Raw genomic sequence first — 15,877 nt, 5'->3', positions numbered from 1 at the left:
GTGTGTCATGCGCATACTTCCTCCCTCAAAGAGCTAGTTATCAATCATTTACTAGACTAGATTGTCTTTAAGGCCGCTTCTAGCTCTGACATTTTATAATTCAAATAGTATCGGCAATAAAGGAGTCATTAGCTCCTTTCTCAATAGCATGTTTAAGTTGAAAGAATTTCAGCAATTTAGATGGGACCTAGAAATTTCCACTTGACTGGGGAATTGTCTCCATCTCATCCAGGTTGGCTATGTCTTTGAACAACTCAAGCCTCAATAGATCTTTAGCTCTCCTTTTTTTCCCCCCACCTACCTTATTTTAAAACCAGATCCAAATTGATATTGAGAACATGGCTTCAATATCTAAATGCTTTGCAAGAATCACATATATTCTCCTGCTCAGTGGGTGGAGAAGGCAAGGGAGGGAGAGAATTTGGAACTCAAATTTTTTTAAAATTAAAAATAAATAAATAGTGATTTAAAAAAAAAGAATACTACCATTCTCCTCAGCAGGTGGGGGAGGGGATAAAGGTAGAGAATTTGGAACTCAAAAATTTTTTTAATGAATAATAAAATATATTTTTAAAAAAGAATCATACTAATTCTATAAAATTAATGCTGCTGGTGTTAAGTGAATCTACAGCAACAATAGGCTTTGACTTCTGGTTTTACAGAGAGGTTTAACTTTGCTTTATTCTCAGAATCACTTGCTCAACTACCAATCTGCCATTTCAAGTCACGGATCAAAAGTAGATGCCCTGGAAAAAGACCTGAACAGTCTGAATCAGGACTTTGAGACCCTGCAAGAAAAGGTAACATATATAGGCAATCTGTAGAGTAATTACTTGGTTTTCAATTTGAAGTGCTTCACAATCCAGCCCCTTCCTAACTTTCCACACAAAGTGCAGCCAAACAGGTTTATATCTTGCTTCATGAAAGGAAAAGGGCTCCATTTCCCACCTCAGTGCCTTTGCCCTGTCTATCCCCTGTGCCTCAAACGCTCTCCTTCTTTACTACCCCCTCTTTAGAATCCCTGGTTCCCTTCACAAGTCAGTTCTCATGCCCCTTACTTCAAGGGGCTCTTCTTAGTCAAACTTCTAGCTGCTAGTGCCTTACTCCCTGAAACTACCCTCCATTTACTCTGTGTAAATCTTATGTTTATCTCTTTATGTCCTTATTGTCTCCTTTATTAGAATTTAAACCCCTTTAATAAGTGCTTAATAAATGCTTTTTGACTGATTGATGAAATAACTTAGAATGTTTACCACCAACCAACTTAATTGCCCCTAATAGTCTGAATTTCTACACAGGTTCAAATAAATTCAAGGAAAGCACAGACGTTGTATAACGGTGTTGCTCAGACGAACCAAAATGCAAACCAGCTCGACACCAAGATACAAAATGTCATCAGAGATGTTCATGGTAACAGTGACTTCTTATTTTACTCAGATGTTTTGTTTTATATAACTATTTTGAATTTTGACATAGCTTTATGTTTGAGTCCAACATTTTGGACACCCCTCAATGCTAGTGCCTTACCTATATTTATCTCCAGTTTGTCCTTTCTATAGTGTGTTTGTATGTAGTTGTCTGCATGTTGTCTTCCCCATTAGATTTGGCAGGGACTGTCTTTTGCCTTTCATTGTATCCTTAGTACTTAACAATAGTGCCTGGCACTTACTAGGTGGTAATTCATTGACTGATTAACTAACAGTTCTACTAGTTTAAACATAAAAATCTCTCCCAAAAAATAAAGAAATTCAAACTTCCCCATTCTGAATTCCCAACTTTCCAAGTTTAATGAAATATGTAATCTTTCAGTTCTCCTGAAACAGATCTCTGGGACAGATGGTGATGGAAACACCTTGCCCTCGGGTGACTTTTCCAGGAAGCTGGCCGAAGCTAACCGTATGATGAAAGAGATGAGAAATCGAGACTTCAGTCAGCAACTGAGAAAAGCAGAAGCTGAAAAAAGAGAGGCACAGCTCTGTAAGTTTTTTCTTTCATTAAGTATCCCATGCCAATTGGTTTTGACAGTAAGAGGCCAGGAGTTGTGTTTAATCCCAATTTGTGGGTAGAATGCCTGGACTTTTCACTAACATGTTACTCCTATATATTCAGATTAATTCATTATTGATGAAAAGGAGCATTCTAAGAGTAGAGTAAGAATGTTTTCAACCAATCTATCAACATTGACTGTCTGCAATGCTTGAGGCATTGTGCTAAGTGCTGGGGATGAGAAAAGAGGCAAAAGATAGTCCCTGCTCTCAAGGAGCTTACAGTCTAATGAGGGAGACAACATGCAAACAAAATATATGCAAACAAGCTAGATACAGGATAAATAGGAAATAATAAACAGAAGGAAGGCACTAGAATTAAGAGAGGTTGGGGAAGGCTTCCAGTAAAAGAGGGGATTTTAATTGGTACTTAAAGGAAGCCAAGTTGGTCAGTAGTCAGAGCAAAGGAGAAAGAGTGTTCCAGGTATGGAGGATAGCCAGAGAAAATGCCTGGAGCTGAAAGACAGAGTGTCTTGTTCCTAGCTGTTAAAGCCAGGAGGTCATTGTCTCTGGATCAAAGAGTATGGCTTGGGGAGTAGAGCGTAAGAAGGCTGGAGAGGTAAGAAGTGGCTAGGTTATAAAGATCTTTGAATGCCAATGAAAGCATTTTGTATTTGATGCTGGTCGCAATAGGAAGCCATTTTCCCTGTATTGAAACTATGATAAAAGGCCTCAAACATAGCTAAAAAAATTAAAAGAATATAAAACTTTTAAAGAACTTACTGACAGTCTAGTTCCCCTACATCAAAAGTTAGCAATTGGCCCCTTTTCTCTTTCAGCCACATTTTTCGCTCCTTCCTTACATTAACCTATCTAGGCAGGTGGGTGTCATAACGGATAGAGTGCTGAACCGGGAGTCGGAAAGGCCTGAGTTCACAATCTGCTTTTGTCACTTACTGTCACTAACTGCATGAACTTTTGGGGAGGGGGTCTTCTAACTTCTCTCAACCTTGGTTTTCTCGTCTGTAGAATGGAGATAATAATAGCACCTACCTTATAGGGTTGTTGGGAAGATCAAATCAGATGATCAGTGTAAGGTGCTTTGAAACCCTTAAAGCACTATGCACATTCTTGCTTTGCTATTATTGTTGTTCTTAACCTATTCCATTTTCCCCTTCTTCCCTCTTGTCATCTCTCCTCATCCTTCAGTTGGTTAGTCATTTTTCTTACAGTACTGATTCTGATATTCTTACAATTAATAAAAAAGGCATATTATAATGAATAATTAGAATTGAGTAATTCTAATTTTTAATGCATCTTAATTCAATATTATGGCAAACATCTACCTAATCAGTCCCCTTCGTGCCACAGTATTTATTGTCCCAGAGAATCATGTTTCTAATGAGTATATTTAGAAGAATAGTGTAATAGTAGCTCTTTTTTTTCTAAGTTCACATTTTATAACGGTAAATATACTCTCAGCATCGCTGTTTGAATTTTATTTTAGTCTTGGCCTTTAATTTCAAGGAGCGTATTTTATTTCAGCAACAGGTTTGGTTTTTGCATTTGTTAGTTATGTTCTTGGTATGCGTGAAAAGTAATATGTAAATTGTGGCAGCTAGGTGGTACAGTGGATACAGCGCAAGGCCTAGAGTCAGGAAGATTCATCTACCTAAGTTCAAATCTGGCCTCGGATACGTACTAGTTATGTGACCCTGGGCAAGTAACTTAACCTTGTTTGCCTCAGTTTCTTCATCTGTCAAATGAACTGGAGAAGGAAATGGCAAACCACTCTAGTATCTTTGCCAAGAAAACCTTAAATGGGATTGCAAAGAGTCATACATGACTGAAATAAATGAACAACAACAACAAAAATATGTAAATAAAAGTCGGATATGTCATGAAACTTGATTAACTGTCCTTTTAGATTTTGTTTTTCAGATGTTAGATGTTGTGTTTTCCAGTCTCTAAAATGGAAATGGAAAATGGAAAACATGGGCTGTTAGATACTATCAGCTTGTCTTCCCTCTGTGACACATATCATCTTTTCAAAATGTCATCCTACAGTGTTGAATCGTGTTCAGAGTAGCCTGAAAAACCACCAGGCAGAGAACCAGGAACTTGTGAAAATTGTACGAGATTCTCTAAATGAATATGAAGCCAAAATCAATGACCTCCGCAAAGCTCTGCAAGAAGCGACCCTCCAAACAAAGCTAGCCAATGGTCTCAACCAAGCTAATGGTCGAGCCCTGGAAGACATTAAGGTAATTTCACAGTTGAACGTTATCTTTTTCCTTCTATTTATTGAAAGGATAGAGGAAGCCAAGATCTCTGCTGTTCTCAACCTGGAACAACAAAGTAAGATGTCTGTGTGAATATGTATTTGCCTGTGTTATGTCCCTAGCCTCCAATCATATACCAGCAAAAATGAGACACTGAGTGTATTTTTGGTAAAAAAAAATGATAATAAAAATAAGCAAGATTATAGTTCCTACTTTTTAGCCTCAAGATGAAATTTTAATCCATGAATCATGCACAACTGAAAGCAGGGAAAATAATTTCACACCCACTCCCACCTGATAGAGCACAAGGAGTCCTCCAGTGAATTATGCATCATACTGGGTGAGGAATTCATCCAGTGTACTTACTTCAAAGACCTTATTCCATTTGAAGAGAATTAACTTTGTGAATCATCGTATCATTATCATCATCATGAGATGATTAATACACAATTCCTACTGTATCACCTCCTTTAAAAAACAGACAAACAAACAGCAAACTGTCAGTAGGTCCCCCTTGCCTAGAGAATAAAACACACCCTCCTTAGCCTGGCATTTAAGGCTTTCTGTAATCAGGCTTTAACCAAACTTTCCAGCCTTACTTGACTTTTCTCCATGACCTTCTAGTGAATCTGAAAGGGTAGCTGTTGCCCAATCCCATCCTGCACATTGCTGCATTTGTACATCTGCACAGGCCCATCTCCACTTTCCAAGGCTTCTCTAGGCAAAGAAAACCTTCCCAAACTCCTTTGCCTTTTCTTATAGAAGCCCTTGTTGGTGTCACAAGGAGCATAGTTCGGTTTTGCTAGGCTTGTGTCCTTTGGCCCCCTCACTACTCTGCTCACCCTCCTCTGGAGATACTGCGGGAGGTCAATGTCCTTAAAACATGATACCTAAAACTGAAGATAATGCTCTAGATGTGGTATAACAAGGGCAAGGGACAGAGGGACTAGCACCTTTCTCATTCTATGCTGTTGTTATTTTTTGAGGGGCAGCCATGTCACACTGTTTATTCATGTTGAGCTTGAAATCTACTAAAATCCCCAAATATTTTTCATAGGAACTCTTACCTTTCTTTGTATCCCCTTACTTAGCACAGTGTCTAGCACACGCTGGTGCTTGTAATGATTGACTGACTGAAAGCCTCATGTAGAGGATAGTACCTCAGCTGAGTTTGGAAAGAAACAGAGATTCTAAGAGATGGAGCTGAGAAGAGAGTGAGTGCATTTCAGAAATGAGGGACAGCCAGTGGAGAGTACAGAGACAGGAGGTGATGTGTCATGTATTAGAAGGTTTGCTTGGCTGCATCACAGAGCAGAAAGGGGAATAATGTAAACAAGGCAGAGAAGAGTTGAGTAAGTTTGCCTTCTGGGCCTCACCCTTTACCATCCTCCCATCCATCCTGAGCACCTGTTCCATTTCTGCTTTGTTCTTCCTCTTGCTCTCAGTGTTGTTTATAAAGCCCCTTTTGAGAGATAAAAAACAAAAATGAAAAGTACCTATATGTACAAAATATTTGTAATAGGCATTTTCTGGGGGCAAAGAATTAGAAATTGAGAGGATGCCCATCAATTGAGGAATGGCCGAACAAGTTGTGGTATGTGATTATGATGGAATAGTGTTGTGCTATGGGAAATGATGAGCAAGTGGACTTCAGAAAAACCTGGAAAGAGCTGATGCATGAGCTGACACAAAGTGAAATGTACTGTGTACAGGGTAACAGCAATAATGTAAGACGGCCAGCTATGAATGACTTAGCTATTCTCAGCAATACAATGAGCTAAGACAACTCTAAAGGACTTATGATGAAAAATCCCCAGAAAAAGAACTGATGGTATCTGCATACATATTGAAGCATACCTTTTTTGCTTTCTTTATTTTTCTTGAGGTTTTTTTTTATGTTTTCTTTCACAACATGACTATTATGGAAAAAGATAAATAAAATTCTTTTTGAAAAAGTTAAAAAAATAAAGCCCCTTTTGCTTTATAAGATTCATACTGTTTTTATATTCATTCTAACTGAACTGTTCTTGCTTTTCTCTTCTACGAATATCCATTAAAAATCCAAACTGATTCATGAGATCCCTTTGAATCCATATCAGTTTCTACAGACAACTCTTCATTTTTTCTTATCACAATTATATTTATGTCCTCATAATTTCTCCCTCTTGAGAATTTCCCATTCCATGTAGGCTAACTTTCCCTGTAGAATATTAGCCCACTGAATCCTCTCTGAATGTACTCTTTCTAAATGTTTTGAAATCTTCCCTACCAAAATCTAGGATACATAATAAACTGCATTTAACTTTCTCTCATACTTGGTCATCAATTCTAAGAATGATTACTTCCTTTCAAAGTCTCCAAAATTTCTAATTCAGCAATTATCTCCTCTTTGTTGGTCAGAATCTAGTCCAGAATAGGACCTTTTGTTGAAAAATGGAATTGTAATTCAGGGAATTCAAGCTATTTAGCTGTTTTGAGAGAAGGAACTCCTGCAGATGATTAAATGGTTCAAGTCTTCCATTGCTACTATATCATGCTTAACGTATGATCAGTTTCCCAAATTCCTTGTGCAATTCCTCCCTACATTTAAGAATTCTGTAGACTCTCCCATGACAACATGGTGTCTATATCTTTTTCCACTGGTACCCATCCAAATGAATTTCCTCCCCAGCCCTGATTACTTGATTTTTTTCATGTGAGTATATCAATGTGAAAGTATATTCCCAAGGACCTATACAGGCATTTCAGAGTACCATATAATTTTCCAGATCATTGTTTAAGTCAACACATTGGAGAAAACTATTTAGGAAGTTAAAAGATGGTCGAACCCTTAAAGCCATTTATTGAACTCATTAAGAATTTCCTGTTGTCTCCTCATTGTTGCTTCTTGTACTGCTAATACACCTAGCCACTAAAGTTTACATCTCTTCACTCTCCTCAGAGACGGATTAATGAGATGAGCTCCCTACAAAGTGAATTCACTAAGTATCTCACCACTGCTGAATCATCTTTGTCACAGACCAACAGCGTTCTCCAATTGATGAAGAAAAGCCAAGAGGTGGAGTAAATGTTGATGATTTTTAAAAGTGAAAGCATTTAATTATATCATGAAGAAAATGTGCTAAAGTTGATTTATTTTTTTCAAATGTTCAGAGAAAACTTTATCGCAGATAAATAGACCTATTCTGTTCCTTTGATTTGCCATTCTATCTCCATGCCTTTGAATAGGCCTGGAAAGTATGCCCTTCTCACCTCTACTTCTTTCAGACCCAGCACAGGTTCTCCCTCCTCAGTGAACTCTTTTGTGAACCCTGTAGTTGTTAATACTTTCTCCCTTCCTTAAATAATACTCTATTCATTTAATTGTGTAAATGTAAACTCTTTTAGGCAGAGTCTTTTGGGTATTTCATTGTCTTTGTATCCACAGGACTTTTCACACAGGACCTGATTAATAGATGTATGTTTAAAAAGACACTGAAAAAAAAAAGGAATCATTTTATTGGTAGGAGTTCAGGGTTGGTACAGGTATCGCTGGAATTTCTTTGCTGCTGGAAGTCAGTGGCAATGGCTATCTCAGAAGCAGAAAATATCCAATGGTTAAATAGAAATTTGCCTCAGTAACAGCCTTGTACATTTAAACAACCTCCTAAAGGTGGCACTTCCTCTCTGCCCACCCTTTAAAGGAAATCTTATTAAACCTGCAGCCATTTAGTTCCTAGAGAGCTAGGTCATTTGTGACATTGTACCAGGTCACTAAAAGGGGATGCTTTTTACACCTGGAAATGTATTGGAAAACAGGTATACATTTATTGCCTCTATGTATGAGTGATCTATATTGTCTTTGTTTACTTGGAAAAACAGGGATATGAGAAGTTAGCTTCCAGTTTAAATGAAGTGAGGCAAGAACTGAGTGACAAAGTGAAAGATCTTTCCCGATCGTCTAGCAAAGAATCTCTAGTGGTGGAGGCAGAGAATCATGCCCAGTCTTTACAGAAGTTAGCAAAGCAATTGGAAGAGTAAGTATAAAACACTCTTGTTTCTGTAAAAGAACATGCTGCGTGGGGGCAGAGATGTATCGTGTTATAAGTGGGAGCTTCATGCCCTTTGGTTACTAGGGGTTGAGGGGTGGAGATGATATTATTAGCGTTCCTAGCAATACCAAACACGACAGCTCTCAGCTTCTATTACCGCTTAATAGCATGACTGAATTCTCAATTCCTCACTACCCCCTTAGGAAAAGAATTTAAAAGACAGCTTAGGGTATATTTTGGGAAAAGAAGCATCCACCACCCTAAGCATCAATTATTCCCTCCACTCTCTGACAGGGCTCCAAATGTCCAATGAGGGTATTGATTTTAGTCAGTGTCTGGGCTCATGGTGGCCCCTCAAGAGGACCCTGGTTATTGAACTTTTTTTTTCTCTGTGCTTCCTTCCCATGGGTGTCTGCATCTCTCTCCTCATGACCTTTCAGAATCAAGAGGAACACCAGTGGTGATGAGTTGGTGCGCTGCGCTGTAGATGCTGCCACGGCCTATGAAAACATCATCAACGCAGTGAAAGCAGCTGAGGATGCGGCCAACAAGGCAGTGAGCGCATCGGACTCTGCCCTACAGGTGGGATTGCCTTGAGCTAGGAAAATCTCTGGGTCCCACTCTGATGGTGACAAACCGTCCTTAGGGAATCCTGAGCACTAAAATCCAGCTTACGCTTCCAAAGAGTCAAGGCTGTTCTCGGCCAGATGAGGAGCTATATTCCATCTCCCTTACTGCTGAGGGTTTACATCATGTTAAGGCTGACCGATGTTTTCTTTGCAGACTGTGGTGAAGGGAGACCTGCCTGGAAAAGCAAAGATATTGAGCTCCAACAGTGATAATCTACTAAGGGAAGCAAAGACCACACAAAATAGATTACATCAAGGTACCCAAATACTCAACAAAGGAGGGGAAACAAAGGGACTGTGAAGTAGGGTGGGAGTTGAGGGGGAGAGCTAGAAGGAGAAGATGCTATTTGTTAAACCAAGGAGTCAATGAAACTAAGATATTTTTCTTGATTCTTAGGAATTTGTCATTGTTACCCACTTCCTTGTTACTATCCAACCCTTCCCCACCACCAGCTATATGTGAACAATTTGTTTTTGTTGCTGTTGTTTTTCCATAACCAGGAGCCCATTGTAAATCAATGTCTGGTGTAGACTGGACTAGTCTACATTGGATTGGCCAGTGGTCTGGCTGAGATAATTCTATTTGTGGCAATACCAGTGCAGAGAAAAGTAGCATGTCAAGTTATTGACTTCCATTCAATTCAATAAACATTTAGTAAGCACCTACTGCCTACCAGTCACTGTGCTAAGTGCTATGGATACAAAAAGAGGCAAAAGACAATCCATGCCCTCAAAGTGCTTACAATCTAGTGGAGGGGACAACATGCAAACAAATATATACAAAGCAAGCTATATGTAGAATAAATAGAAAATGATTAACAGAGGGAAGGCACTGGAATTAAGAAGGGTTGGGAAAGGCTTCTTACAGAAGGTGGGATTTTAGTTGGGACTTAAAGGAAGCCAGGGAGGTCAATAGTTAGGTGCTCTAGGTGCTAAGGATAGAAATGCAAAAGTGAAAAGGAAATTACATTTCATCTGATAATCTGATAACTAGCTCATAGCTAAGATCGTTGGTTCTCCCTCTTAAGGAGAGGCTGGGTGGTAGAAAGAGCTCTAGACTCATAGTCTAGAGACCTGAGCCACTTACTGTGTGATTTTGGGCAAGTCGTTTAATTTTTCTGGGCCTTCGTTCCTACTTCCCTCTTCTCCTTCCAAATTGCTCTCTTTCTATTCAGTTGCCAAGTCTTGTCCTTTCTACCCTCATGACATCTTCTGCATCTGGTCCCTTGTCTCCACTGATGCAGCTATTACCATAGTTCATGCCCTCATCACCTCTTACCTAGATAATTGCAACAGCCTCTTAATTGGTCTCCCTGCCTCAGATCTCTCCCTGCTCCAGTCTATCTCTATGCACTGTTGCCAAAGTGATTTTCCTTAAACACATAGAGCTGACCATGTGACTCACCTACTCAATCCACTCCAGTGCCTTCCTTTTGCATCCTGGGCTGAGTCTAAACCCATGTAGATTTTAAAAGCTCACCACAGAGATAAAAGCCTCTTTCCAGCCTCACCAGACGTTACTGCATGCTGCACTCCAGCCAGACTGGCCTTCTGCTGATCCTCACACATAACATGCCATCTCTATGGCTTTGCATTCTCCATCCTGCTGTGTCCAGGATTCCCTCCCTTCTTTCCTCCCCTTAATATAGAATCCCTCTCTTCCTTTAAAATGCATATTAGGAACCAGTTTCTCCATGAAGCCTTTCCTGATCCCTCTGACTGCTAGCACCCTTTCTCCCAAAGTACCCAAATATATTTAATTTCTCTGTGGATATTTGTTTTATTGTCTTTATATTTATGCTGTATATATGTATATGGTGGCAGCTGGGTGGCACAGTAGATAGAGTGACAGGCTGAAGTCAGGAAGACTCATCTTTCTGAGTTCAAATCTGGCCTCAGACATTTCCTAGCTGTGTGACCCTGGGCAAATTACTTAACCCTGTTTGCTGCCTCAGTTTCCTCATCTATAAAATGAGCTGGAGAAGGGAATGACAAACCATTCCTGCATCTTTGCCAAGAAAACCCCAAACGGGGTCAAGAATAGTCAGGATATAACTAAACAACAACAACCACAAAATATTTCTATAGGTCCTTGTTGTCTCCTGTATTAGAATGGAAGCCAATTTAGGACAGGTACAGGGACTACTTCATTCTTTATCCTTGTATCCCCAGCCTTCACACAATTCTTGGCACACGGTAGTTGCCTGCTTGTCGATTGCTTGTTCAGTTACTTGTTGATTGAATGATTCTTTTCATCATCTGCCAAACAGGCTTATAGTATAGTTGCTCTACCTACCTCACAGATAATAGCCCATATTCTCACAAGTTGTTGTGAGAAACATATGAAGGGTTATGTCAATGTAAACTATTAGTATTAATAGTGACAATAATTCTGTTATTATTATTACCCACCGAGTTGTTGGAGGAGCAAATGAGATAATGCGTATAAAAGATTTTTTCACCATGTATATGATGAAACAAACCATATCTACCCCTTACAAATAAGCTATTTTAAGAGCCACAGAATTAATTGCTTTAAAATTTTTTGAATCCGTAGAAACTTAAACTATTTTCTGTACCCGAAAGCACCATCCTATATGGCGCAGAGCTTTTTTTAAGCATCATTTTCCCTATGGAAACTTGATCTGCATTTACTCATGATTTTTGTTTTTAAAAGTAAAATCCCTCCAGAAGAATTAAAGGAAAAAAAGAAGGCCCCCACTCTCCCATCTCTTCTGGAATCTGAGGGTCCCAGAGAGTGGAGTGTGAAAACCAAAGCCCTTGGTTTTTTCCCTCTAAACTCACATAGCTGTGCTGCAGTTATTCTGAGCTCCGAGTTCCTCTCCCTACTTTTCAATCTCTTTCAGAAGGTATCAAGTTTTTTTCTGCCCTGTGATTTTCAAGAATTATATTTCAAGATTAGTTGTTTCTGACATCCCCTCTCTTTTCTTTACACGCCCTGAGTCCCCAAAGCAGGGATCAGGTCTTAATTTAATGTTTGTGAAATAGAGATTAGTACAACTTTTAAAATGCAATTAAAACCAGTGACAGAATTTTTAAAAAAATTTGTGACAGCAATGATAACTTGCAGCCTTCTCCTGTGTTTTCCCTATTACCAGGTGGCAGTGTTATGATCGAGTGTTCTTGGCAATTGCTTCCCCTCCCTAGAGTACTCTGAATGTCTTTGTATTTGAGATGGGGGTGGGGGGGTTGGAAGCAGAGGGAGAGGAGAAGGGAGGGGCATAAGGAGAAACAAAAAGAAAACCACGCGCATTAGTGAAAACTTCAATACTTTAATAATATCAGAAGTTCCCTGAGAGTAGGGACTCTTTCATTCTTTGTCTTTGTAACTTTGGTGCCTCATGTTTAGCACACAGTAGGCCTTTAATAAATGCTTGTTGATTGATAATATTTTGGTTTGATATTTGTTTGAGTAAGATCGCCCTTTTTTTGTCCTCTGGCATCCTTTCTCCAGCAGCCAGTCAGTCAATAAACATTTATTAAACTCCTATCATGTGCCAGGTATCATGCTACGCATTGGAGATTTAAAGAAAAAAAGAAAAGAAAAGAGGCAAAAGACAGTCCCTGACCTTCAGAAGCTCACAGTCTAATGGGGGAAATAACATGCAAACAACTGTGTACAAGCAGGCCACACATAGAAATAATAGGAAATAATTAACAATGAGAAGGTGCTGGAATTAAGAGGGATTGTGAAATACTTCCTGTAGATGGTGGGATTTTTAGCTGGGTCTCAAAAGAAGCCAGGAGGTGAGGAGGAGGAAGGAGAGCATGTGAGACAGTGGCTACCTTGGGCAGATGGGAAAGTGATGTTCTATCCCTAGCTTTTCTGCATGTCCCTTTTCTGTGTGTTTATTTCTATAGCATCTGTGGCTCTAGTCATCAGTCTTTGGAGCTACATGCATATATATACTTCAGCCAGGACCTTTCCAAGATCATAATAGCTATAATTTATGTAACACGTTAAGGTTTGCAGAGTGCTTTACAAACATTATCTCATTTGATCCTCACAACAACCCTGGGAGGTAGGTGCTATTGTTCTCCTCATTTTATGGATAAGGAAACGAAGGCACAGAGGGAGGTTAAGTGATTTACCCAAGATCACACACCTAGTAAGTGTCTGAGACCAGATTTAAACCCCGTTCTTCCTAACTCCAGGCCCAGTGTTTGTTTGCTGTCTCTCTGTCTCTTTCTTTTTCTGTCTCTTTCCTCTCTCTCCTTGTTCCCCCCCATATATATGTACACGCACATTTTTCATATATGTATATGTGTGTACATGCATTTTCATAATGCGTATGTATACATACATTTAAAGTGCATATGTGTCGATACATAGATTTTCATATGTGTATATCTATATGTTCATATATGTATGTGTGTATACGCATGCACATGTACATGTATGAATAATACTACATAAATGCTGGCTAAGATGATCTCTGAGACTCAGGGCCAGCCTGTGCTATATTAACTCGCAGGCATCAGATACCATCTGAGCATGAGAATCTAAATGCCACAAAGCCAGTTTCCCATACATCTTATTTTCTTGGTTTTAGACATCAGTCCAGCTCTGGACAGCCTGCGAGACACGTTGGATGTTGTCACAACAAAGAAGGGCTTGATACAGACGGACCTTACCACTGTCCGAGATGATCTTCGTAGCATAAATCAAGGTCACTAGCTCAATGTCTCTTTTTCCCTCATTCATTTTGGTGAACGCTTCAAATGCTCACTCTGCCCTTTCTTTGCCTGCCTTAGATGACATTGACAGTATGACCAGCAATGCAAAGAGTCTGATCAGAAGTGCAAATGACATCACAAACAGTGTGCTGGATGGTCTGAACCCCATTCAGACAGATGTGGAAAGAATTAAGGACACGTATGGAAGTGCACAGAGTGAAGACTTTAATGAGGCTCTGAGTGATGCAAACAATTCAGGTACTGGCCATTCTCCTCTGGGTAGAATGAATCACCCCCATCTCCTGGTGTCATTATATACCTTGGTGTCATTTGAAGTTTTCTGAGAAGCCTGGTCACACAAAAAAAAACCCAAAACGAATTATCAGAGTGACAGAATCTGTAAGCACCTATATTCAGGACCAATTTCATGAATTAAACTCCTCCTACGAAGGGAGGGTTACATGTTGGTATGGTTAAACAATGCAATGGTTCTCAAAGTATAGTCCACAGATATCTGGGCTCCCTAAGGAGGTCCTTTCAGAGTTTCCATGAGGTCAAAACTATTTTCATAAGGGTATTAAGATATTTTCATTTCTAATATGGCAAAATTAATAATATAACCCACATAAACAAGGTTTCTATGAGCACTTCAATAATTTATTTAAGAGTATAAAGGGGTTCTGAGACTAAAAAATTTGAGAACCACTGAAATAAGGAAACCTAATCCTGAACCGGAGCCAGAATAGGCATTTTCCTTTGTCTAATACACTCTTCCTGATTTCCCCCTTTTTAAAGTAAGGAAGTATTCTTTGCTCTTCTGATTAGTGTTTGCATTTCTTATCTCTTGAATCTCTTTCCTGAATCACAGAAGTGATGAATTAATTATGAATAAGACAATAGAACCAAAATACAAAGACAAAAAAATTGGTTTTATTCTACTGTGATTGAGAAGTTTAACATGTAGGTTTAACATGAAAGTAAAAAAATCCATGAGATATATAGAATGTGCATGGCCTGTCCAGCTACACTGAAGCTGATTCACCCTGTCTGACCATTTTTTCCCCAAGTAACCAACACTAGCAATAAGGGCTTCTATAGTTACCCTTCTAATAGCTCCCAGAGTAAAGATGGTTCTCTCTTCTCTAATTACATCAACAGTGAAGACATTAACCAGCAAGATACCAGATCTCTTAAGCAAGATTCAGAGTATCAACCAACAGCTCTTGCCACTGGGCAACATCTCTGACAATGTGGACCGGATAAGAGAGCTCATTCAGCAGGCCAGAGATGCTGCAAATAAGGTATTCCTTCCACTACAAGGATGGTCGACAGAAGTGAATGTTCTCTTTTTATTAGTATGGTCATTCAAATCCGCATTTGTCTGAAATGGAAGAGTGTCCCTAGGTTTTGAAATAAATGCTGAAACGATACCCCGTCTTACTGACCTTCTTTGGCTCAGTGCCTGGCATACAGTAGGCACTTAATAGTTGATTGTGATTGATTGTTATTTATTGGGTTCCCTAATGTTCCCATGACCCCTCCTCATAAAAGTGTGCTATGGCATAAATTAATACAAGATAAAACTAATTTTGTTCTGAGAATTTTAAACCCATTCTAAGACAGTTGGAGAACCGCAAGACCGGGGATGGACATCATAGAGATGAAAACAGCACATTTAATCATGAGAGTATCCCACAATCCAATTGTAATTCCTTGTGAGCTTCCCTGAAACACAAGTACCATTCTTAAAGGAAAATAAAAGGTATACCCAGTATAGGAACCTTAGAGGAAAGCAAAAAAAAATTGGAGATGACAGTTTGTGAACAACTTTCGAGGCTTTCCATAGTCTGATGCCCTATTCTGTACCCCTGTGTGCACACCCGGCTCTGAGAAACTACACTATTCACTCTCCCATTTATATACCCTGTAGCTTCTCCAGTGTTGTCCATTGATTAAAATGCCCATCTCCCCTTCACTTGGTGAACTCCTACTCACCCTTACAGCCCACCTCAAACCCCTGCATGAAACCTTGCTTGATTATCCTGTCAGTATTGAACTTGGCAGTATTTCCCCTCATCTAACAATTGACATAGGTCCTTTGCTCACGTACCTAACACTTATTATTTTGTGGTATAGGTGTTTGTGTGTTAAATGCCCTAATACAAGAAGCAACATTGAGCAGTAGAGAGAGAGCTAGTCTCAGACCCAAGAAGACCTGGGTTCAGGCCTTTAACCCCCTCTCTACTGGTGGT

General features: G+C 39.4%; 1 protein-coding gene across 3 annotated transcripts in view; it reads left to right on the top strand.

Annotated features, from left to right (window-relative positions):
- The window catches only part of LAMA3 (laminin subunit alpha 3), a 319,129-nt gene that overhangs the window by 270,200 nt on the left and 33,052 nt on the right, over positions 1–15,877 (top strand). For all 3 annotated transcript variants that reach the window (XM_078153463.1, XM_020968691.2, XM_020968692.2), the window contains 11 exons: positions 690–800; positions 1,299–1,410; positions 1,810–1,977; positions 4,053–4,249; positions 7,209–7,325; positions 8,129–8,283; positions 8,739–8,880; positions 9,082–9,184; positions 13,502–13,618; positions 13,704–13,883; positions 14,784–14,926. In XM_078153463.1, coding sequence (XP_078009589.1) covers positions 690–800; positions 1,299–1,410; positions 1,810–1,977; positions 4,053–4,249; positions 7,209–7,325; positions 8,129–8,283; positions 8,739–8,880; positions 9,082–9,184; positions 13,502–13,618; positions 13,704–13,883; positions 14,784–14,926 — 1,545 coding nt within the window. The remainder of the gene's footprint in view (positions 1–689; positions 801–1,298; positions 1,411–1,809; positions 1,978–4,052; positions 4,250–7,208; positions 7,326–8,128; positions 8,284–8,738; positions 8,881–9,081; positions 9,185–13,501; positions 13,619–13,703; positions 13,884–14,783; positions 14,927–15,877) is intronic.

Source organism: Phascolarctos cinereus, unplaced genomic scaffold (genome assembly GCF_003287225.1).
Source record: "Phascolarctos cinereus isolate Bilbo 61053 unplaced genomic scaffold, phaCin_HiC Scaffold_4;HRSCAF=312, whole genome shotgun sequence".
In the NCBI taxonomy this organism is placed as follows: Eukaryota; Metazoa; Chordata; class Mammalia; order Diprotodontia; family Phascolarctidae; genus Phascolarctos; species Phascolarctos cinereus.
The sequence above is the reverse complement of the archived record's forward strand: the minus strand, read 5'-3'. Positions and strand labels throughout refer to the sequence as shown.